Genomic DNA, 24,711 nt, shown 5'->3' on the forward strand with positions numbered 1-24,711 from the left:
ACAGTACATCGTAGATGATTATGAACCGCTGACCAGGCCAACAATGCTTCAAGCTCATTCTGTGCAAGATGCTTTTACTTTCACACGTTCTCTCCAGACAACCCTCCACTATTGACACCAGTGGCAAAATGTTGATGCTTATATCTTTTTTTTTTTTTTTTTTTTTTTTTTTGTTTCATTCCATTCAAAGGGGGGATGGGAGGAAGAGGGAAGTAAATGGAACACTGAAGTAAAGAAAAACAAAACAAACAAAAAAACAATTCAGCATCCAGCATTTTTTTTTTCTTCTTTTTTTTCTTTTTTTTTTTTTTTTTTTTTGGCAACACTCGCTTATTTTCATGCATGTCAAACGCAGACATGGAGAGAGGAGGAGGATGTTGAAGAAACAGTAGGAGGAGGATACATAGAAGACTCAACTTACTTCTGAGCTCTGCAGTGATAGAGCAAAACAAAGACAGAACACAGTACAGAGTTTTAACCCCACAACATTCACGAAACGAGTGAAACCATTACACTTCTCACTGTAAGCACAGGGTAAAAGGGGGTCGGAGGGAGAGGGACACGGGGAGGGGAATAGGAAGGACCATTACACTAGATTGCAGTGTGCTTGTGTATGTGTCTGTGTGTGTGTCTGAGTTTACATGTGTGTGAGCATAACAGTCAAAAGGAAATGCTACTCTAGGAGAGGACATTGTAACAAACGCTACCAATTATTCTCAGGTACTGTACGACTACATTTCATCAGTTCATTTCAAAGGCAGGGTTGGTAATGTTGAAAAGCTAGCAAGATTTGAAAGTAGCATCTCCTCGGGGCTCCGTCTAACCCCTCCCCCTGCCCTCGGGGCCAGGCTCCGCCCACACACAGACGCGCACGACCACCGCTACGTTGCTGCTTCAGAGCAGAGCGGAGAAAGGAGAATTTTACTTCATGTCTCATTCACCGGTAAGCAAACAGCTAATACCATACTGAATGTTTAAAACTAACATGACTACTGTTAGCAATGTGGTGACAACGCGCATTGAGCTCAGGCTCGTACACGGGAGGGGTAGAGTACGCGCAGCGGAGCAAGGAGGCATTTCATTGGTTCTTTCCAAGCGGGCCGCAAGGCAGTGATTGGTGGCCGTTTTTACAGGATTATAGCAGCTACAGATGACGGATCTTTTTGGCTCCTTTTTCAGAGCCCAGAAGTTATTTATTGCTGTCGGGTGTAAAGACCATTTAAAATATAAAAAAAAGTCTATATTGAAAATAGTTACCAACCCTGCCTTTAATAATACAATTATTAATAATACAGCCTAAATATTATGTACCACAAATTACATTAAAGACCATCACATGGATTGAACATCTTGAAGGAGCATGCCGACTTATTGGGACTTTAGCTCATTCACCGTATTGCCCAGAATTAGATAAGTCCATACATACCCTTCTCATCTCCATGCGTGTTGTAACTCTGTCTGACGCACCCACCGCTAGCCTAGCTTAGGACAGATCCTGGAGGTAACTGGCTCCATCTAGCCTACTGCTCCCAATAAGTGACAAAATAACGCCAACATTTTCCTATTTACATGTTGTGATTTTTATAGTCACAGCGTGTACAAATAACAAGGTCACATGAGACACAGCCATCTTCTAACCGTATACATACTGGGAACTATATTCTCAGAAGGCGAAGCACTGCTACTCTCTGCTCCTCACCACAGGGCTTCTCAGGTGACTATACAAATCACAACATGTAAATAGGAAAATGTTGGCATAATTTTGTCACTTATTGGGAGCAGTAGGCTAGTTGGAGCCGGTTACCTCCAGGATCTGTGCTAAGCTAGGCTAGCGGTGGGTGCGTCAGACAGAGTTACAACACGCACAGAGATGAGAAGGGTATGTATGGACTTATCTAACTCTGGGGGATACGGTGAATAAGCTAAAGTCCCAATAAGTCGGCGTGTTCCTTTAAGAGCTGTTTTGCAATAACATAAAAACTGGAGGTTTTTTTGGGCATGCTGAGTGACCACCGAGTGATTCCCCTCGGTGGTTGGTGGTGAACAACTTTGTCATATTTCTGTCAAATGCTTTATTGCACATTAGGTAACACAAAGCAAACACAGAGCTGGACTCACTGGTGAATGGCTTGGAGAAACTTGCGCTGGTGTTTCCGCACCTTGGCGTGATCTATCTTCTTGACCAACTTAGTGTGTTTGTAGATGAGCCATGTTTCCCTGAGTACATTGGCAGCTGTGTTCTTTACCTGTGAAGCGAGGTTGAGAAAGACATAAGATGTACAGTGCCAATCCAAGAGCTGCACTCGTTTGATATGTTCAGATTTTAAAAGCCAGGCATCTGTGACTAATGTTACAGTCTGAAAATATTAACTATAGAGAAAGCTGAAATAGTGGCAAATAAGTAATTCAACTTTATAGCACTTTTCAAAAGCAGAGTGACAAAGTGTAACATACAATACGAAGCATGAAATACTGGAATGTCAGGGGATCGGCAAACATCATGGGGATCGGCAAACCACTGGAGTAATGAATTATAAAAAAGTTATTAAAATGCCGGTCTATGCAGGTGGGGTTTAAAAGCTTTTGAAAATGTGCCAGACTCTGCTGATGTGATACTGAGGGGGGGAGTTTACAAGTTTACAATTTTGACTGTGAGATAATAAGATTAGGATCAATGTAGGACATTTGCATATATCGTATAAGGTGGGCGCCCTGAAAACCAGTGGCTCTCGAAGTGGGGGGTCATAACCCAAAAAGGATCACAAGATACAAAAGAGAAAGATAATTAGTGGGATAGAGAAGAAACACATATTTCTGCTACACATCTTTTTCAATTTTGTCTTTTCTTTTGTCTGCATCGTTTTACCTCGGCATAGTTCTAGATAGTTGCATTGTGTGTTTGGACCCCAACATACATGCTTGCAGGTCTAGTTTTAGTCACATTCTATAGGCCTCTACAAACCATTTAAATGACTGACGTTTGAATTAACAGTCTAAAAAATGACTCTTCGATCCAACTCCCCTGTTGTAAAAAACAGCAATATATTATCAGAGTTACTGGAAATGCAGTGGCATGCTGTGACTCACTCGTTTGCAGAGTTGTGTGTCCATCATAAAATTGTGGACATGTTTCTCAGCCTTGGTCAGCTCCAGCTTCCTGGCTACCACTGCAACCACCAGTGCAGTGCAACCAGCTCCCTGTTGCACAAAGACATGGTAAAAAAAAACTGCAACATTTTGCCTGTGAGCTTTCAAAATGCAGGTTTACTGCTAGGGCTGCACGATATGAGGAAAACAGCTAATTGCAAGTTTTTTGAATTATCATTTTTGCATCATTATTCGAGGCTCCGTTTGTGAGGATTTTTTTCTTTAGTCTGTAGAATACTATGCGTTGGCCAGGACAACGCCACAATAATTAAAGGGATAATTTGCCAATTTTAAACCAGCTCTGTGTCATCTTTGTGTGGGCAGTGTGTTTAGATGAACTGTGTTTGGCTTCTCTCCATGGCGCCTGTACGGGTTTCCCCACGAAGCACCGCCGTGATCCGCCGAATGTTCATCTTAACACACACTGTCCACACTGCCATGACACAGAGCTGGATTTTAATCAGCCCGATTTTTCATTAATTCAGAATGGTATTTTGACACATATTTTGCCTTTAACAAATTCTGCGCCGCCCTGTGATTTGGATATTGCACTAGTCCATATTGTGATTTTGATTAAATTGCAATTAATTGTGCAGCCCTACTTACTACATTAATAATAATAATAATAATAATAATAATAATAATAATAATAAACAAGAAGTAGTAAAGAAACAAGACAAAGCAGCTGTCCTGGAATGTTATTTAACTACAGTAGGAACAGTACATTGTGTAGCATTTCACGTAAATCTTGAATCACCAGCTTTATTTCAATACTGAATGATAACTCCACATCAGTAAAGGAGAGAGAAAATAACTATAACAAGCTGTGTTCAAGTCTTTCAGACGGAAATTGTTTGAAATTCAGTTCATCAGAAAAGTGAAGCATGACTCAAACAGCTGCCAACTGAAGGAGGGGAGTTCAAACATGAATATTTACAAATTCACATTTGCATTTTGGACACCTTATTTGGTTTCAGGAGACTTTTTGATTATCAATCACAAATTGCCTTTGGGGGAAGGAGGCAATATTTGTTAATGGCAAAATATGTGTCAAACCATTCTGAATCAAGTATTGACGTCACGGCCTACAAAATCGTATCCTACAGAGTAAAGAAAAAATATTTGTCTGGCATAGACCCTCGCAAAAGACCTTATACTACTACCGGTATAATCATTTTTAATTTCTTTTAATTTTAATTTAATTTCCAATTAAAATAAGAATAATACAAAAATGATCATTCCCTCCAATATTGTGAATCATATCGCAATGGCACTATCAGTCAAAAATAATCACAATTAGATATTTTCTTCATATTGTGCAGCCCTAGTATTTATCTGAGTGAAGAAGAAAGGAACCCACCATAATCCCTGTAAGCAGACACACGCCTTTCCCACAGTACGTGTGTGGTACCATGTCCCCGTAGCCAATGGAGAGGAAGGTAATCGAAATGAGCCACATGGCTCCAAGGAAGTTACTGGTCACTTCCTGTTTGTCATGATACCTGAAGTGATGAAGATAAGCAGAAGCGGGATACACAGTGAGTGAAGCAGCACACAGTTACTTGAACGTGAGCATGCTGGAGAATGAGGTGGTGCTGTGTGGGGGGGGCCTGAGTGGAGGTGGTGAAGATCGGGGAGGAGGAGGAAAGAATCATGGTGCAAGGTGTTACACCTGTTTTGTAAAGCAAGTTTGGCACAGAGTCCAAAAAATGCAAAAAAAAAAAAGTCCGATCTGAGTCAAAAACATTAAGGTATATTCAAAAGTTTTTTTAAGAGATACTTTCATTTCTATTCTTCTTAGAGTTATTGCTACCGGTTTAATGGAGAAACACGTTTAAAAGGGTAGAAACTTAAAGTGACATGTAGGCAGAAAAAAGCAAATGGTGTTCATGTTTGAAAGAAGTTGATGGAATGATTTCAAACTGAGAGAGCAACACCAGCAACATGTGTTTCATGTTCAGTGTCTGTCGATATAAAAATGAGGCCAAATCACTTACTCTTGTCGTACATTAGCATAGAAATTACAATTTTAGACAACATGTTTCAAACGACAAAGAGACGGGCCATGTCGCTGTAAGTGACTGGATAAAGAGTCCCGCAGGTCAAACTTGATTTGACTACGACAACCCAACAAATGTCATGTCAGAGCATCCAAAAATGCACATACTGCTGCATCAAATCAAACTAACAATTGGCATATTGGTCACAGTTTGCTGCAAATCTTCCTCCATAGAGTTGACGCTGCCCCAAAAAAAGGTTTGGCAATGCAAATCATCACTTCAAACATATTGTTTGCTGAAAATAGCTGACAGCTATGCTTGAATTGTCAGTCCAAAGGCCCACAGTGCATATGCAAAGATATTTCTATAAAAAAACAGACACTGTACAAAGCTGGATTGATGATGACATTCCCATACCTTTTGCAGCGAGACAAAAGTCCATCACAGAGGCAAATCTGCCTTATCCACCCACCCTCATTCAACTCGTCTAATTATTCCCGATGGGCTGTCTAGGAGGAGATCAGATGAGATTTAATTTTGGACTTAAAATCAAATATTCATTTAACACTTAACAATATCTTGCCAACATCCTTCTGACAAGATGACAAAGATGAAGTCTGATTTCTTGGGATTTTGTTGATGCTTTTTCTAAATTCTGACTGGGCCAATCATGGATCACTAACGACTTCAAACTATCCAGCGGTGACCCAGCATGTGGACTCAAAATGGCCGGACACAACCACCTTTAATTAGTGCACAACTACAGATTGGGCCTTCTTAAGTTTTCCTTTCCAAACGAAGGCAAATGCCCACTCTTTCTTCTCCTCCAAGACAGTTCATCGTTGTCAATGATCATAAATGAACTAATCATGCCTTCTGCAAGTCCTTCAAACTCCCACTCTTACACGTGTCTATTCATGCTCAAAGTCAGGGTTGAAACAATTACTATAAGCACTTCTTTTTTTTATCCCCACAGAATGACAAAAAAGTGTGCAGTCTTTGGGATTCAAGCTTCTTAAATGACATGCAGAGAAGCAGTCGGTGCAATACCATGCAGGAATAAGAAAAGATGGCTGCATCCTGCATGCTTCAAAGCCAGTATATTGAGAGCAGGGGAGCAGTGGGAAAACCTGGGATCCATTTAGAGATGAAAAGCACCTCTGACAAGATACTGCAGTGTCACCAGGTGGAAGGGGATTGTACGTCTTCGTGGACGTGCATTCATTTGCAAACAGTGGGGTAGGATTGAATGAGTAAGTCTGAAGCTCATTGAATTTGACACCCCTGTCTCTTTTACCTGCATCCCAACACTTCACCTGCTGCCCTTTGAAAGCTGCGAGGGGGCCAAACTTGATCAGCTGGCTAAATATTGTGATTACAAGTGACTGGTATGTTAATTTCATTCATCTCGTCATCAAGGCGAGCATAGAGTGAGTCACGTCTTCAAGGCAGGCAGAAATGTGCTGCATCTTTTAGCACAGGGAACAATGCATTACAGCATATTACAGCGGCCTTCTCTCTATTGGAAATATACCTCCATAAATATGCCTTGACAAAATTGCAGAAGGCATTTTTGAAGCAATAAATGCTTCCTGTTTTATTATCCGTTTTTCTTATATTGCAATAATGGTCTACTCTGAAATAAAGAGCAGAAACAGCAATATGGGAATAGAGACAGAGGCTAAATGGGGAGCTGATCAATAGCATTTAAAGGCTCTCAATATACTGTGTCAAGTTTTGGAATAGCATGGAGAAGAGCTGGCACCACTTTCAACCTATTCCAGGACAAGAGGTATATAGTGTCTCGAGCAGACAGTTTTATCCCCCGCTGTTAAATTCTCCCTGACAGACACTCTGCAGCGAAAGCATTATCCTGAAATAACTTACTCAAATATTTCTAAGAGATGATGTTGTTTATCCACTACTGTACATAAAATAATGCTGTAATATCCATCCAAACGAGCTCTGTAACTTTGCGTCTGCAGCGGGTTAGAGGAGGGAGCGATTCACACAACATGACATCGATCTCTTCAAATTATCACCAATGTATCAACTAGTCTTGTCAGCGCTAAAACCAACACTCAGATGTTTTTTCATTTATGTGTACCAATAAATGATTCCCAGTCATTTCATATCTTAACTGTTATTGTGTGTAGATGAGCTCACGATACATAATACGACAGCCAAAGTTGATCAAACAGAATTCTAATGATGGATTTAATGTGAAAGAGACGCACGCACATACACACGCACACACACACACACGTGCACACACACACACGACTAAAAACACTACAAAATACATTTCCGATTTAAGAGCAAAAGAAAAGCCATTGATGTACATGTAATGCTTAAAAGGTTACTGAATACAACATAATTAACTTCAATCTCAATGCTTTTTAGTGAAAAGCATAACATCGTCAGCAATTATCTTAAGTTATTATCTTATTATCTTGTTTCGGAGTGAATCACCTCACATACATGACATCTGTGAAAGCGCCATGGCACACTGCTTCAATATAAGAAGAAATTTGTTTGAGATATTACACATATAAACGTCAATCCTGTTTTGTGTCACTATAATACACTTCCGGTAAGAGGCTTTTAATATAGACTAACACAAGCCGAACCTGAATCTACATCTAGATTTCTAAACTACCTTCATGAGAACCACAACCTCGCCTCGGTTTTTTAATGTAGAAGATAATGCATTACCTAATAGTTTCAGTTTTTATCTTATCCTAATATTGTCCTTCCTGCTCACTGATCATCAAAGGAGAACTATTATGCTTTTCCACATTTTCTGTAATATCTATAATGTTACAATGTCGGGTGTTCATATTAAAACGTGGCCAAAGCTTCAAATAATTAAGGTTAACGTCTTTAAAAGAAATCCCTGTGAGCCAAAACCTCAGAATTCCCACTGTTCTGAACGCTCCCTCTGGTCAAAGAGAATTCCACAGCCTTGTTGTGAACCTCTGTCTCCAACGCGCAGTGAATAAAACTCATCTGAACCAGCCACACAATTGGACCTGAAAGAATTTTTTTTTCCCTCACTACATTCCTCTGCCGGTCAGTTGCCACGGCAAAGCGAATGACCTCCTCCACATTAAAAAGCTGCTGCTTAACATTCTGCAGCAATCGCCTGCGTACAATATCATCCCCTCTTCTTCCTGCAGTCTGTTTTCACATCAACAAAAACAAATTAAAACAATTTTTCAATGAGTGAAATATCTTGTTGATATAAATGAATGTGAGCAGTGGCTGAGATTACTTGGGGACAAATATGTTGGGATGCTCCTCGGGGAGTGTGTTAGTTGCAGTAAACATGGGCAGATTAAACTCAAAGTGATGATGACCTAATTAAAAAACTGCAAACGTAACAGTGTTTTTCACAGCGCAGCCAATATGCAAAGCAAGCAAGCAAGCAGCAGCACACTGCAGGTGGACTGTAGCAATTTTATGATATGTGGATTTTTATAATGTTTCCAAGTTTAAAAAAAAAAAATCAGTCCAACTTAGTAAAGTTGAGCTAAGTCAATAGAAGTTTTATCAAAATATCTTTTATGTTTTCAAAAATGTTTGGTATTATACCAGAATTACAATTTCTGTCTGTTGGTCAGTAGGTCCTAGCCTGGTCCTACCAGACTCTGGTACAGTTCATTTGTACAGAGAGTCTGGCCACTCTCCATTGACAAGTGTTAACTTCCTTGAAGGCGGGTACTCTGTGGAAGTTTAAAACTATTGGATCTGCCATAACCAATCGCTAACGTTTGGTCGTGACGTATGTCATGCGCATGTGCAATAAGAGGGGAGACCGACAACTATCAGCTTATATTTAGCATTAGCATCGCTAGTGTTAGCCTTAGCAAACTCCTTCACCACTAACGGAGCGAGCTGGAAAATCTAACTTTTCCTGAACCCACTGGGGAGGAGGGCCACAACATCATGGCCACCAACAAAACTCAGCAAAGATTGTTCTTCGGGTTTTAACTTCTGGAAATTCGGCAGTGTTGCCACAACGGACCGAACGGCTTCGCTCGCATCTTTCTAGCGCACGTCCTCAACGTCATCGTTCTCAGCCACTCCCTCTGTTTGCTGATTGGACCGCCAAATATTTGGCTGAAGAAAACCCAACAATATACCGCAAACCTAGACGGTTTACTGAAGGGAAATGAAAATTGAACGGAAGTACGTAGGAGGGCGGAGCCAGGCTAAGTAGGTCCAACACTTTGGTCCAGACTGAAATATCTCAACAACTCTTGGATGGATTGCCATGACATTTTGTACAGACATTCATGGCCTCCAGAGAATTGATCCTGATGACTGGTGATCTTCTAACGTTTCCTCGAGCGCCACTATGACGTTCACATTTGTGGTTTTAAGTGAAATGTCTCAGCAACTGTTAGAGGAATTGTTATAAAATTTGGAACACAGATTCATATCCGCCTTGTTATATCGTCGGCGATGCCTTAACTTTTCATTTAGCGCCATCATCAGGTCAACATGTCCATTGCTTTTCTATTGCTTTTATTATTTTGGTTTATAAATATCCACATAACTAATGACATTCCCATCAGCTCCAGCCATACTTTTTATTTATTGTTAATTAGCCAAATGTTAGCAAATGCTAATTGCACTTTAATAATAGATTACTGTATACATTGTTGCTGTCGGGCAGAAACCTTGTGTCCCCATATTTTGACATTTTTTCATAAATCATTGCTATTAGTCACCCTTTACGTCTGTCTGTGGGTTTTGTGACGAGACTCACATTAGCCTTTTTTCATTTCCTGAAAAGCAACAGTTTTGGACATACAAGGTTTTCACCCGACAGCGTCGACATCATGTATCGCTTTCAACCAACTAAGTTGTGAATCCAAAAGTAAAGACCTACTGTACTTGGATTAGCTGACTTGCAGATTTTGCAGCGAGGCAGGCTAGAGGCCTCCGTTGCCAGAAATGATCAAATGTGTGTGTTCGTGAATCTCATCCATTTTAAAGATGCTGGATGAGAACTTTCAAAGAGTCCGCTACACTGATATTATTAGTGAGATTTCCTGCAAGTCATCCTATTAAAAACAATGAAGTAAAAGATGTCGGCTAACGTAAGCCCTTAAAACTATTTTGTGGCACGACCCTTGCAGACGTTCATATAAGCTGAGCACTTTGCTTCACAAAGTCAGGCCTTTTCTGTCCTTAAAGGGTAACTACCGTTTTTTTCAACCTGGACCCTATTTTCCTATGTTTTTGTGTCTAAGTGAATGATGGCAACAACAATCTTTGACATTGGTCCAGTATTAGGCAAAATCGCCAGCGAAACAAGCTACAATGTAAGTTAATAGGTAAATTGTGCAGATTGTCTTTACGTTCACAAAAGTGCTCGTTTTGCCACTGACAGGCTCAGGTTTAGGCTCAGTGTCTGACAACATTATGGAAAGGATTTCTAAGGAGGTCGACCTTTCTTTTAAAGAGTAAGATCCTTTTTAAACATAAAAACATCCATGAAATTGCCTTCACTAAAGCCACCAGACTCCATGCAAATAAACATCATTTATCAACGTCATTTTTGCCTCGTAAAATACACTTCATTCAAAGTCGACAGAAACTAAATAAAACAATGAAAAGCTGTTTTGGGTCGTCTTTCCATTTTTCCAACCATCACAACTCTAGTTTTGGTTGAAATAAACACACAGTTTACCGATTTACAGGTGAAAATATGTTGGCTCTATACACGCTAAAAGCTTGTTTTTTTTTTTTTTAAATGTAGTCTGGTGGGTTTAGCGCTAGTGACCTCAGAGCTGTTTCTGGTTAAACAGGCCTCTTTAAGACCTTTCTATGTCTGTAGGGATCCTTTCCATAATGTTGTCAGCAGACAGGAAGCTCGGTTCACGACGCCCTTAATCTTAATGTTTCAGTGCTGGAGTGTGGTTATGTGTCTCTCGGGTTATCAAATAGCGAGTGTCCAGATGTTACATTGAATTAGGCAGGGGACACCTGTAAAAAAACTCAACCAGTCCCCATGTAATCTTTATAACAGGTATTTTGCCTTTAGATATTATATGCTAAAGGGCATTCATCACCCAGTAGTGTTTAAGTTTACTTTGCTGCAAACTCTGGGTATCCAACCTTCAGGGGACACGATGAGCTTTGAAACACCAACACCACTCCACTCCCACTGCCAACTAAGTATCTAAGCATTTTCTTTCATGTTCCCAGTCTTCCCCAATGCACTCAGCAAAACACCTTATCTGCTGTACTTCTGCCCACAACACCAGCTTTGGCTTCAAGGTAGCGCTTGCTCATTAGAACCCATTAGACTGCCAACTGTCTTCCTAAACTCTGCCCACATTCAAGTGCCCTACAAAATGCCTGCCCAAAAAGCTTTCATGGTTTTTACGTGTTGTGGATGGAGCATATAAAAGGTTTAATAGCATTAATTTAGTTGTATTGCTCAAATTTGTTGAGGAGAAAAATACAGGAAACCACAGTGTCTTAAAGGTGCAGTAGGTAAGACTTATAAAACTAACTTTCTGTCATATTTGCTGAAACTGACCCTATGTTCCAGTAGAACTACATGAAGCAGGTAATTAAAAAAAAATAATAATCCGGCTCCTCTGGCACCACCTACAGCCTGTAGTGTGATTTGTAGAAATCCACCGCTCCCTGTTCAGATGCACCAATCACGGCAAAGGGAGGAGGGTCTAACTGCGTGTCAATCACTGCTCATGCACACGCATTCATTCTCCCTTGTGGGGGGGAGAGGCTTAGGAGACCGTTTTGGACTTTACCGGAAAGGGGGGAGGGACTGAGAAGTTGTCGATGTTTACATTTTTTTGCCTACCTACGGCACCTTTAATATCTGAATAACAATTAACAAGACTAGGTCAAAACCTAGTATATGGCTGCAACCTGGTTGGTCAATATGCTTAATCGTAGCCAAATTGTTACAGGGATAGTCAGCGGTGGCATCTATATGTGAATATAGATATTAAATGTTCATCTGTAGTAGTGCTGACCGATAAATCTTTTTTATTGTCATCGCAATATGAACATGTGTGATGAATACATTGCAAAAGACTGCCTTATATGCAACGAATAAAGACATTCATTTTATTTGGGGGGGGGTAAAACCTGGTTTTAAACCTGGGGTTAAAGCTGTGGTATTTCTCATCACGCAGCCTCTCCTCTGCTCTGCGTCAGGGCTGAGCTCCTCCACTTACAAACACAAAGCCAATACTTTATCACTTATTATTTATAAGACACCTATTTAACGAGAATAAACATGTAGAAAGTGATATATTAATCACCACTGTCGCAGTCTCTCATCCCCTGCCGTTATGTTTTACACTAGCACATCGAGCTAGCTCTGCTAATAGTGACTTGTGACAAGCTAAAACAAAAGCTGTTTGTCTAAAGTCTAACTGTTTATTTTAGTTTGCCACATATCTTAACATGTCTAAATTCTTGTAAGCTTAGCTGCCGGCTGTGATGAACTGGCCCCTCTTTCAGCGGTAAATCCACATGGCTAAATATCCACGTGGATGGCGTCCTGGGAGCTTATGGTGAAGGTGTGAGTACCTGATTTACCTCTGCTGAGGGAGGAGGACATAGGAAAGGATCAGTGACTGGTGCTGACTGATGTGTGTGACAAATACAGCTCTTGAATCTTCATTCTTTCTAAACTTGACTCACTATGAGTTTATATAGTGACTTTGCCGTTAAAAACATTACATTATTGCTGCTCTACAAACATTTAGTTTTCACCAGAAACTGAAAGTGAAACGTAAGCCCCACAGGCATCGTTTCCTTGCGCTACTTTCAGATGGTTTTATTTTGAACATGATTTCTCCTTTGTTCATAATGTGTAGGCCTACTACTTTTTGTTATTTGAGTAGTTTATCTTTCACCGGGCCGCTGAAACGCTGCCTGGAGTTTCATTTCCCCATATTTTTACTTGATGAAATATCAAAACCTGCCCATCCACTACATTTAGAAATAGCATTGTGTCACTGCTGATTGTGTACCCCATGCACACACACACACACGCACACACACACACACACACACACACACACACACACACACAAAATAATCAGCTGCTTGATAGGCGATAGCGGAGGTAAACGTCTGTGCCAATATAGTTTGAAAGGGCAATGGCCAATAGGGAAACACCAACAATGACGTCGTCACACTCATTCCGACCAATGGTGGAATTTCATCACTCAGTGACAGAGGGACGGAGTTTTGAGGTTGTAGGGCTGGCCCGACGGTCCAGCCAAAAAGGAACCAACCAACTAGTGGTCTTGGAATATTTAGTTGCATCATGAGTTTGACTACCATTATCTGAAACAGATAAAATAGGCGATTAACTCCCTTATTAAAGCGTTATTGTAACTCTATATTATCAGATAATATATTTTACTTAAGGGGGTAAGGGGAGGGTTCTTCTGCAAGCTTGAGGGGATGTGGTACTCACAAGTAAGCAAAAACTCTACTCCTTCAGTTTAACAGCTTAAATAAGAGTCCCATCTGAAGGAACCTTCTACTTTGAGCTACTACCACCGGTCTCTGAACAAAGAACATCGCTGGTTCGGCTCATGATCTTTTAGTGCAGATCGTATCGCGGGTGATTAAAACTTCTACTTTCTCTCTTATGCAAACATGCTTTGCAGGCTCTGTATATGACTTTGCCATAGGCTGCAATCAACACTATGCCTGCAGAGCATGCATAGTTTAAAAAGAAATTATCAGATCAAGTCATCAAACCATAAAGAATCCACCTGTCCTTGAGGTTGTAACAATTTGCATTAAATCCACTCGACCTTGTGGAAGAGATGTTCATTTTAAAGATAATCTTGTGAATGATTCAGATTAAGGCAAATGTGTAGGCCTTAGACACTTAGATTGAAAATGCACAGCAAACTGTATGGACAGTTCACTTTGTGATCTTAGGAGTCCACTGTTAGGCACATGGAGAGTTGGATTGGAGTTGCAGTTTGTTCTTCAATGTCTGTCGGGTCTATGCCAGCATTTGGGGGGAGAAATGCTTTGAAATCATGGATTCATTTCGAAAGTTTCATCATACGTTTATCCAAGAGAAAAAGGAGGCATTTTTGTTGCCAGCCATTTTGCTGCATTCTGAATTTGAATCTAATAAACTAAAAGGACTGGCATTCTTTGTTAAATTTCTGTCCATGTTGACTCGTAGCCTGTAAACTGTAAAGTTGTAAAATCTACCTGAATATTTTATGTAAACCTGTGGTTGGTGTGAGTAACTTCAAGTTGCACTGGTGTGTGTTTCTCTAGTTAGACATTTGGACAGTCTGTTCTTGGCTGCCGCTGTTTGTATCCTATGGCTAAGCGATGACACAATCTGGATGTCAGACCTTGGTGTAGGTGTAGCTGACTAGTAACTCAAGCCTGATAATCCAGTGCTGCGCTCTGAGGGAAAGTCAGCTAAACTTTCTGAGAGCTTGCCTACGGGTCCTCACCGGAGAAAGCGAGGTGAGAAACGGCAGTCTCACATCGCCTCGAAATAGAGCGTTTTGTTTCAGATAACAGCGTTGGAACAGGAGAGGTGAAGAATTAGATAACAGTTAAAGAGAAAACGGAGCGAGAGACCAGGGAGGCAGGCAAGGCATGCATGCAAGTGTGTAACTGACTTGTGGCCGGATTAGGCCTTCTTGTTATGGATAAGGAAAGGCATAGGATCAGTAGTGGGGAGAGATGAGGGAAAAACTGCAAAGCATGCCACGTTAGATGGGTACAGTAAGAGATCTGCAAAGGATCAGTCAGGAGTAAGAGAGAGAGAGGGAGGGAGCCTCATGGCAGTGAGGGAGAAGCCAAAAGAGCTTAGTTAAGGAGCTTAGTTGGGGTAGGTTAGCTCTGAAGATGGGCTGTATCAAGAAAGAACGGAAAGCGGGCCAGTGACCAGCGTTAAAGCCATCTACTGTAACATTAGCATCCCTCTCTCCATCCCTCTCTGTCCCCCTTGCTGCGTGTCATTCATTCCCCACACAGGCATTTTCCAGGTAGACTCCGTGCTTGTCCAATCTCACACTGCACTGTCCATTGATTGGCTCTGGAGCATGGTCAATGTGTGACAGTGTAAGGGTGCGTTTAACAGAAGATCACACACAGCACTTTTGGGAAACAAGCGCCTCTTTTTTTTTTCCTCCACTTGAAATGATAGGATTGATAAGTAAACATGAAAACGTGCATGCTGTTTTGATGTTTACCAGAGGAGGGGGCGAAAGGGGCATGAGGACATTCAGTTCATGGGTGTAAACAAAAACTGGAGACACTGCATTCAGCACAGAACATACTCCTCCTTCAAGAGTGTCTACATTTAAGAAACTGAGCAACAATGGAAAGCAATGCCCTCATTTACCTAAACGGTGTAACACTTCCTATATATAGTTGGCGATCAAATTCATGCTGTGCTAGAGAGTTAAGACACACCCCAGACCAAAATGACGTTACTAGTACACAGAAAGACTTGACATTTGTCCTCTCATTGCATACTCTGACCTTCTTTTGGCTAGAGGAGACAAACTGTCCCCACCTCTCGAACTAAATCTTTGGGGCAGAAGCGACAAAAAGTCTGTGGTAACCCATTACAACATGTAATTCATTTAGTGAAGGGAGACACATAATGGGATGGTAATGTGTGAACACAAAGAACAGAAAGGCTTTTGCTCCTCGACAAATCTTTGGACTGGCTGCTAAAAAGACTTTTCGTGCAATGTGGATCTATAACAATTGCATAAGGGAGGGAGGCAAAAAAATGAGACAAGGCAAATTGCCCTCTGGCAGATTCATGAAGGTGACTTGAAGGAGCTGCTCCATTTTAGCACAAATTTCCTCCTCCTCCTCCTCCTCCTCCTCCTCCAGCCCTTACCGGCCTAACACATGATAGTTAGCAAAGAGACGTTTGCTTTAAAGTGCTGCTCACACCGATGGTCTCTGCAGTGCTCCTGAGCCTGTTTTCTTAGCAGAGGGATGGTGTCACTTTCATGCCAACAAGAGGGCCTGCCTAATCCTCCTTTGCCATACTGAGTTTGGAAAGGATCATCGGTTGATTGTTTGAGGGGCTGCCCCTTCTCCCCACGACCACCCCACCCTCCAACCCCGCTCAGGGCAGCAGTGGCGCCAGCTCGGTGCAAAATGGTAAGTTGGTTGTTTTTTTTTTTTCCACGGCTAGAGAACGAGGACTCACATGGTATCCCTATGAAGCAGCATAGTGGGGAAATAGAAAGTACAACAAAACATTATACAAACGCACGCACACACACCTACATGTGCATGCTTGCACCCATCCGTAATAACACAAATCCAGCCATCTGAACACACGTTATTCTGAAACTGAAATCAAAGGCCTAACGGCATGCACTGCTCATGGAAAGTGTGTGTGAGAAAACCTGTTTAAGGAGACTCTGACAGAGACTCTGTGCTTCTCATCTAGCCATCAATTTAAGTACAGATTTCCAAATTGACCCCAGTATTCTGCAGGATTATGGATGTGCAGTGTCAGATATTTCATTCTCGTAGTTTTTTTCTCCCTGTCTTAGATAATGAGATACTCAAAACCAAATCGTTACAATAACCTCAATGTTTAGCCAAGACTTTCATTATTAAATGTAAAGAAGTAGTTCAACATTTTGGGATTTTTTTCTCATGCCTGTACCATAGCTAAATGTAGCTAGAGCCAGCAAGCGGTTATCGTAGCTTAGCATTAAGATTGGAAACAGCAACCTCTGTCCAAATGTAACAAAGCCCTCCAAAACTGTACCAAACTATTTCTGGGCTGGGACCAGTAACTTCCTGGAGTTTCCGCTGGTTTCATGTCTTTGTGCTAAGCTAAGCTAACCGTCTGATGGTTCCTGCTACATGTTTACCGTACAAACACAAGAGTGGTATTGATCTTCTTGTTGTGTAACTTTGGGTAAGAAAGCTAATTATCAAAACTACTGTTTATCTTTAAGGCTGGGAATAAGAACGAGAAAAAGTGAATGAGTGTGTAGCAGTAGCCGTGAAATTCCAAAAATATGAATTATAGTAACCTGCTGAGCTGGACTGTATAGAGACATTACTAATACTATATAAACTGGACAGTATGTTGTTTTGAACATTTAGTTGAGGTGATGCCAGTTACACATTACTGTGTTCCAGAGGAGCTGGTGTCAAAGGTCAGCGGCTTTTTTTCAATGCTGCTTTCCTCTGTGAGGTTTAAACCCACCAACCGACAGCTGGAGGTGCTGAGGGTCCGAGAGGATCCAGGGAGGGGCGTGCGAGGAGGGGTAGTTAGTGACAGGTGTTAACACGGGGGGAGGGGGGGGTAGATAAGAGAGGTAGAGGAAGGGAGGGGAGGTACTTAGTAAAAGCAGGCGAGGTGAGCTGCAGCAGAACACCGAGCATCTGTCTGAAAGCCTTCGTCGGAGTCGATGCTTGACTTTTACGCTGCAGCACATGTACAGTATCATATTGGGTCTGACAAGAAGCACTGCTGCTATAGATCTTCCACTCTCCACCCACCCTACTCAAGTCCCCCTTCCACTCAAGCTACGCACGAATGACTTTGAAACATCAAAGCTGGCATTAACGTCTCATTTCCCTATGCAAATGGAAAACGAGAAAGAAAAAAAAGAAGAAAAAAAAGCTTTTCACTTCTCCCTGCCTCTTTCATTTTCAGTGAGAATCACTGCTGCCCCCTTGAGACGAAGCCCAATGCGCAGTTTTGGGTGAGAAAACAGGTTAGGGGATCCTGGGGGCTGCTCTGCATTACCAAAACAAACCATTCAGCAAACAAACAATTAGACACTCATGAATTATGGACAAGCCATCTAAAATAGCAATAAAAACAAGGAGTGGGGAGTCGTGGAGCGATTGCTGAGCTAAGGAAACTTATGTCAGGGTGTTTTTAAAACAGTAGTGGTGTAGTCGTGTATGTAGTTGCATGGCTTTCTGTACACATGTACAGTATTTATAGGTAACCTATCCTGATGACTCCACTCAATGATTTGGACCAGTGCAGTTGAGCGATTGAAAACAAGGCAACACTAAGAAGCCTGGGACAAAACGGAGACGAGAGTGAAGGAAGAAAGGCGCCTAGTAATCCACACAACGCGTGAATGTGCATCAGCCATTTTGTTTTTCAATCTGTCCCCAGCAACATCCATTATTCACAACCGTGTGTTTACCTCTCACAGACGCGCACAGTCCATGCAGCAATGATCCAGGAGGATATACTGAACACCAGCAGAACAGTTCCTGGACAGATGGTCATGAGGGTCTTCATGACAAAGCGGGTGTTGAAGTTGATCTTGTTGAGGGCGCCGATGCTGCGAGACGAAGCGTCCGTGAACAGCTTGCTGTGGAGTAACATGACTCGGCCTATCAGGTAGAGTCTCAGGAACATGGGGATGGAGAGGATAATGTCCACGTCAGCATCGGCCACCGACGGCGTGTAGGTGAAGGCCAGCCGCGCCGTCCAGGTGAAGACGTACTGGCCCGGGATGGGATGGATGGCACACACCAGCAGCTCCAGCACGATAAAGAAGATCCGCTCGTACGTCATGGCTATCCTCCAATCGTCCGCACCATTGTCGACCATAAACAGCTGAAGAAATACAGACATACACCAATGGACTTGTTTTAAAAAATCTTCCTCACACTTGTAGTTTGGCGTTTCAGATTTTGTTTTATTAGCATTTTCTCCCATTTTTCCCATCCTCTTCAACCCTCACACTCCTTCAAAGTATTTATCATTACAAGCTCAGATTGTGAGGCAAATATTAATCGAATCAAACCCACAGATTTCATCTGAAATTCTAGTCAATATCTGAAGAAGTCGTGCTGAATTAGAGTAAAACGTTTTTTAAAAAAGTATTAAATGAAGGGGAAGACATCTAGACATTTTGCTTTTGGTGTAATGCAGTAGCCATAACAAAGTGGCAACCAAGATTTGGATATTGAATTTAATTCAAATGTTATAAGTCTGATGCAGTTTAGATCAAGCAGAACAACAACAAAAACAACATAAACTGAGATGCAATTAAAAGGCTGCGAAGAAAACCTAAAATAATATCAGAGATTTGGTCTACAGATTCTCATTGCATTGTGTTTTTGGATTATATTTATACTTATTGGTAATGTTATTCATTTTAAAAAGTAAAAAAAAAAAAAAAAAAAAGTGGTGCTATGTATAAACAGTGTTATGGCTCTAATTGTTAAACAAGACAACCTGAATGTTGTGACTGTCATCACTTTCAATCAAATAAATGTATATGTGTACATTCCTATAGTGTGTACCATACTTTATAATATAATAACTGTATATCATAAATGTATATATTATTGTGAGCATAAATTAATTTGTCATTGCAATTACTTTTTAGCACAATTAAAATAGTATTTCAATATTCTTTTGCAAAGCCAAATTGCCAAATCAGAAATCCTTGTTATCATCATCATCATCATCATCATCATCATCATCATCGTAACACTGATACCAAAAGTTGCTGGTATAATGAATAAAATTAAGTATTTGTTTATGTGGTAGACTCACCTGGATTTCCCTGGCATGGTACATTATTATAAGACCAAGCAATATAACAGTGGAAAGGCTGATAAGGCATTTCAGTGCAAATGAGTATGAAGATTCCTATGGTGAGAGAAAAAGACAGGAAAGAGATATTAGAAATAGCCATGTTACACAATTAACACATACTGTATACAATCATATCTTAGGGCAATAACAAGATGACGTGTTCCTTGTGTTCATTGTATATTTAATAGATTGCAATATTAACTTATCGCTATAAAACCAACGATTTCTGAGTTGTATGTCACTGCTTAGCAACAAGGTGAAATGAGGTAGTGGAGCAAAATAGATTAGAGTGTATTTACTGTTACTCAGAATTTCAAATCTGGAAGTGTTTAGTTACATTGAAAACAAATGCTTCTAATGTTGGCTTAGATGGGTAGAATAAAATATCCAATATATAAACACATACATACACATGAGTATAAACAGCTGCATACACACACACACACACACACACACACACACACACACACACGCAAGCGCACACACACACACACACACACACACACACACACACAGACACACACACACACACACACACACAGTACTTATTAGCGTAAACGTCTAACTGAGAGCAGATAATGGCGTTTTACACACAAACAGCGCAGTCAGGATGTTGCTAAACAATGCAGCTGCAGGTGTAGGTGCAGCTTGATATTATCTATGGTTGCTGTTCCCCACTATCTAAACTACCAATTAATCAAAGCCCAGCACTTACAGGGGGACTTTCCATTTAATGGTAGGTGCAGAAAAGGCAAGGGTAGCATTAGCAGGGGGGGGCACCACTGTTGAGTGTTGCTGGTGATAAATAGGCCAGCTGGATGATAGCGCTGCAGTGTGTGTGTGTGTGTGTGTGTGTGTGTGTGTGTGTGTGTGTGTGTGTGTGTGTGTGTGTGTGCGTGTGTGTGCGTGTGTGTACATGGGGGCAATAGATCTAGGAAATGAGAACCTGTACTACTCAAGTCACCCCCTTTATGTTGGTAAAATGCCATTTGATAAATCAATTTAACATCCATGGTGTAAAAATGCCACTCTGCAGCAGTCTAATTATCATAGGGTTGATATTATAACAACGGCAAGAACGACAGAAGTGGAAATATTCATAATCGTGCGATGACAGTGAGAGCTGCCCAATATTACGCTGTCCTTTGGTGGTCCATATTACAAAATGTATTTTTAGCTATCAACTAGATTGCTTTGCCCCTCGGGTCGACGACAAGTTCTCAAGATATTCTAATGTCTGAAATTGTTTTGAAAAGTCCCTGGTGAAATAACATTAAGTAAACCAATTAATCCACCTGCCAGAGGTTCAAGGATTTTTCAGTCCCAGGGCTCACTGCCTCTTAACGTGTTTCCCTCCTTCAGGGCTCAGAAAACCTTGGCTGAGCCTCAAGTGTCTGCTGTGTAATGTGACATGAGATGGAAAATGGACCATCCGCAGCACATGCTACCTGTCTGATGTGGGTGGGGGTGCTGCTGTGCCACTCAGAGATGGAAGTTACTTCCATTTTCAGCTGAGGTCAGCTTGATGAATAGACTGCATTCCACTCAGTAACAGTTACAATCAACCTATTGACTTTTTCAAAACCCCATTAATCATCCTATGGATTATCACGGCGACTTACTATATTTCACACAGACACACACACACACACACGTAATCAAAAACAAAAACTCAAATAGATCTGACAACAAAAATCGATCACTCATGAAACATATCAGTGGTTTCGCATGTTTCAGCCCATTAACTACAAATGTACTCAATGCGAATGATTTTTCAAAGCATACCAAAAGTTTTCCATGCAAAACATTTTTGAACATTTCTGACAATACAGATCATGAATTAATCTCAAATTTTGGATAACAAATAATCCATGGAGAGGAGAAGATACAAAGTTGGCAACTAGCTGGTAAAAAAAATCCAAATTGGCAACTAGCCGGTGAATAGACAAAGTTGGCAACTAGCCGGTAAAAAAAATCCAAATTGGCAACTAGCCGGAGAACAGACAAAGTTAGCAACTATAGCTTTTGAATATAGGCGAGTGTAACACAACCCACTTAAATGTCTTACATGTTGGTAAAAACCAAAACCGGGCTACAACAAGAGCAAATATTGGACTTACATTAATGCTAAAAAATGTATTAATGCTTGTTGTTCTGTGACCTAAAATATACTGCAGGGCACTGCAATGTCAGCTCCCAAGTAAACATCCTTGTTAATATTCTTGAAAAGCTGCTCTAAGTCCATGATATTCTTCCCAAAATACCCTGACACAGCAAAAGTGGCTGATACAGAAGGACAACAGCAGGTCAAGGGGTGGTGACCTGGTCACCATTACTCTGACAACAACTGATCTGTTGATGTCCTTGTTCTAGAGTTCCACATGTTCCTTCCTAATGTGTGCTGTGTCATCTCCACTCTGAGCTGCTAAAAGTAAATGATGCTGTTGGGCATTTGGAACATAATTTCTATCTTTCACTCCTATTGACCTTATTCTTCATCTGTACTCGTCTTTATCTTTCTCGCTCTGCCTAAATCTGTATCTCTCTTCATCCCCTTTCCTCCGCTATCCCCCTCTCCATCTACCTCTCCTGCTGTGAGCTAGTGATTTTAGATGCTGGCTTCACAGGGAATGACTGACAGCCACAATGGCACCAGTAGTGGAACCAATCCTTTGGCTAAATCCTGCACCAATCTGATGCAAATAATGAAAAAGTGCATATTTGAAAAAAAATCTAAAACAACTAGTAACAAAAGCAGGCCTATAGTCAAGAAATTACTGAATTATGATTTTATCCAATCGATAGACTGTTAGTCATAGTATAGATCACGTGACACTCCTTTGGATTTGTGCAATATTCCCATCACCTTTGTTAGATGATGTATGTCAGTGTCTGTGCTAATAATCACTCTTCATAAATGTGACAGCTGCCAACCCCACACAAAATCAAAAATTAACAATAGCAGTGACAACACACAAAGCTCCCACTCATGCATCACACACACACATGCACAGCCTACCTTAGTGTAAACCCCCCATGACAGTTCCGTCTCTGTCACCATGACAACAATCCCAAACATCCCGAAGATGAGTGCGTAGTCGCTGAGCCGCTTCCGCTTCTCAAACAGCGCCCGCCGGTGGCCGAGCCTGTAGCCAATGTCCCTGTTCTTCTTCTGCGGCGCCCTGCCTCCGCTATGCCCGCTGCCCTCCCTGACCAAGCTCTCATTGGACGCCTTGCTGGGGTCTTCGCCGCCGTTGCCCTTCGACACCACCACCTCCAGGCCAGAGCTGTGCAGCGTCTGCAAGGGCTGCGTCTCCGAGTCGAGCTCTGCGAGGTTGCGGCGCGACGAGGACGCCAGGCTGCCCACTAGTGGTCTCACCACTCCGCCATTGTACTTGCAGGTGTTCATGGCTATCTGAGGGAGTCGGCCACTGCTCTCGGAGAGGGAGGGCTTGGATCCAGCATGGCTCAGCTTCTTCTGCTCAGTAGTGGCCTGTGAACAAGGAGAAGAGTGCTAAATACACACAGGCACAGCTCACTCAAAGGTATAGGTCTAACTTTGATTGTCTCTTTTAAAGTTAACTGGGCTGGTGACCAGGTTAGCTCAGTTGGTAGAGCAGGCGCACACATACAGAGGTTTACTCCTTGACGCAGCGGCCGCGGGTTCGACGCCAACCTGTGGCCATGTCATTCCCCCTATCTCTCTCCCCTTTCATGTCTTCATCTGTCCTGTGGAAATAAAAGCCTAAAAATGCCCCAAAAAAATAATCTTAAAAAAAACAAACAATTAAAGTTAACTGGGCTGAGCCCTCCTGTTGTGTTTGACTAGAATTATTTCACAGGAAGGAGCTCATGCCTTTGAGAGGGGAAGATGCTTCAGTTACTAATTATTTTTTTGGGGGGGATTAATTTGCAAATGAATGAATAAAAGGTCCCAAAAAAGTGAGTGATAAACACAATACTATCACAACAAAAAAGGTGTAAAAACTGACAGTAGGTTGATACAGGTTCAGACTTTAAATAGAGCACTGATGTGGGAGTTACATCGCTGTGGCTCTGGAGAGGGCACAGAGAGGGAAGGATCTTGCAAAACAATTTTTGGTTATAAAAGCAGACGGATTTAGTGCTCAGCAGGACATGTGATAAACATACAGTATGAACCAAAATATCAACCGTTCTTGTTCAAAAGTCCCAAATATTCTTCTTTCTTGGGAAACATAAACTGAGAGCAGGTAACGGAGATGTGGTTGTTCATTATAAATTCAAGCCCGTGTTAGGAAGGGTTGGAAAAAAAACAAGATAATCACCATTTCACAACAGTGGAAAGCTTTTTCCTTCAAGAAAATGGCATCAAAATTGGATTGGTCAAAACAAATAAATAATGAATGGACTTTGATGTATAAATAAAACCATATAACCAATAGCGGACCCTGCAAAGTGCAGAAAATTGAATCTTTGCACTGCACAAATTTAGATATGAATGATTAATGCTCGGCGTGACCCTGTTTCCTATTAGAGAAACAGTCTTCTCCTGCAGAGATTAGAAGCAGGCTGGCACGAAAAAAGAAGAAATGGGGACCTTCTCAAATCAGGCGTGTCACAGAGACCAAATGGAAGATTCCCACTATTTTAAGAGGGAAACAAGGGAACCCATTTCCTTTGAAACTGTACCCAAGGGTCTGCTGAGGTTAGGGGAAACTTAGGGGCAAGTTGCAAAGCACACATACAGTACATAGTATAATTTGTATATCATTTCTTATTTCACCGAGATAGGAGAGCATGTATTAAACTTTTTTTAAACTTATTTTACTTCTTTACCTGCACAAAATGTTCCTATTTTTCTTTTCTGACCCTAGCCGTGCAGACTCTTCTCTTCTTGCATTGAGTCGTCTATCGTGTCTGCTCTTCTTGGCAGATAAGGAGTGAGTTTCTGTCCCGGTTACGCAGACAGAA

At 41.4% G+C, this 24,711-nt stretch overlaps 1 protein-coding gene across 3 annotated transcripts in view; it reads right to left on the minus strand.

Moving 5' to 3' along the window:
- The window catches only part of kcnn1a (potassium intermediate/small conductance calcium-activated channel, subfamily N, member 1a), a 52,190-nt gene that overhangs the window by 5,175 nt on the left and 22,304 nt on the right, over positions 1 to 24,711 (minus strand). For 2 of the 3 annotated variants that reach the window (XM_031281233.2, XM_031281232.2), the window contains exons 2-7: positions 22,778 to 23,251; positions 19,717 to 19,812; positions 18,350 to 18,768; positions 4,508 to 4,649; positions 3,088 to 3,198; positions 2,119 to 2,246 (exon numbers count right to left, since the gene is read on the minus strand). In XM_031281233.2, the coding sequence (XP_031137093.1) occupies positions 2,119 to 2,246; positions 3,088 to 3,198; positions 4,508 to 4,649; positions 18,350 to 18,768; positions 19,717 to 19,812; positions 22,778 to 23,251 (1,370 nt within the window). Of the gene's footprint in view, positions 1 to 421; positions 431 to 2,118; positions 2,247 to 3,087; positions 3,199 to 4,507; positions 4,650 to 18,349; positions 18,769 to 19,716; positions 19,813 to 22,777; positions 23,252 to 24,711 lie in introns of all 3 variants that reach the window. The other variant, XM_031281231.2, reaches the window with a different exon arrangement.

The sequence above is a fragment of the Sander lucioperca genome, chromosome 9 (assembly GCF_008315115.2).
Source record: "Sander lucioperca isolate FBNREF2018 chromosome 9, SLUC_FBN_1.2, whole genome shotgun sequence".
NCBI classification, from domain to species: domain Eukaryota; kingdom Metazoa; phylum Chordata; class Actinopteri; order Perciformes; family Percidae; genus Sander; species Sander lucioperca.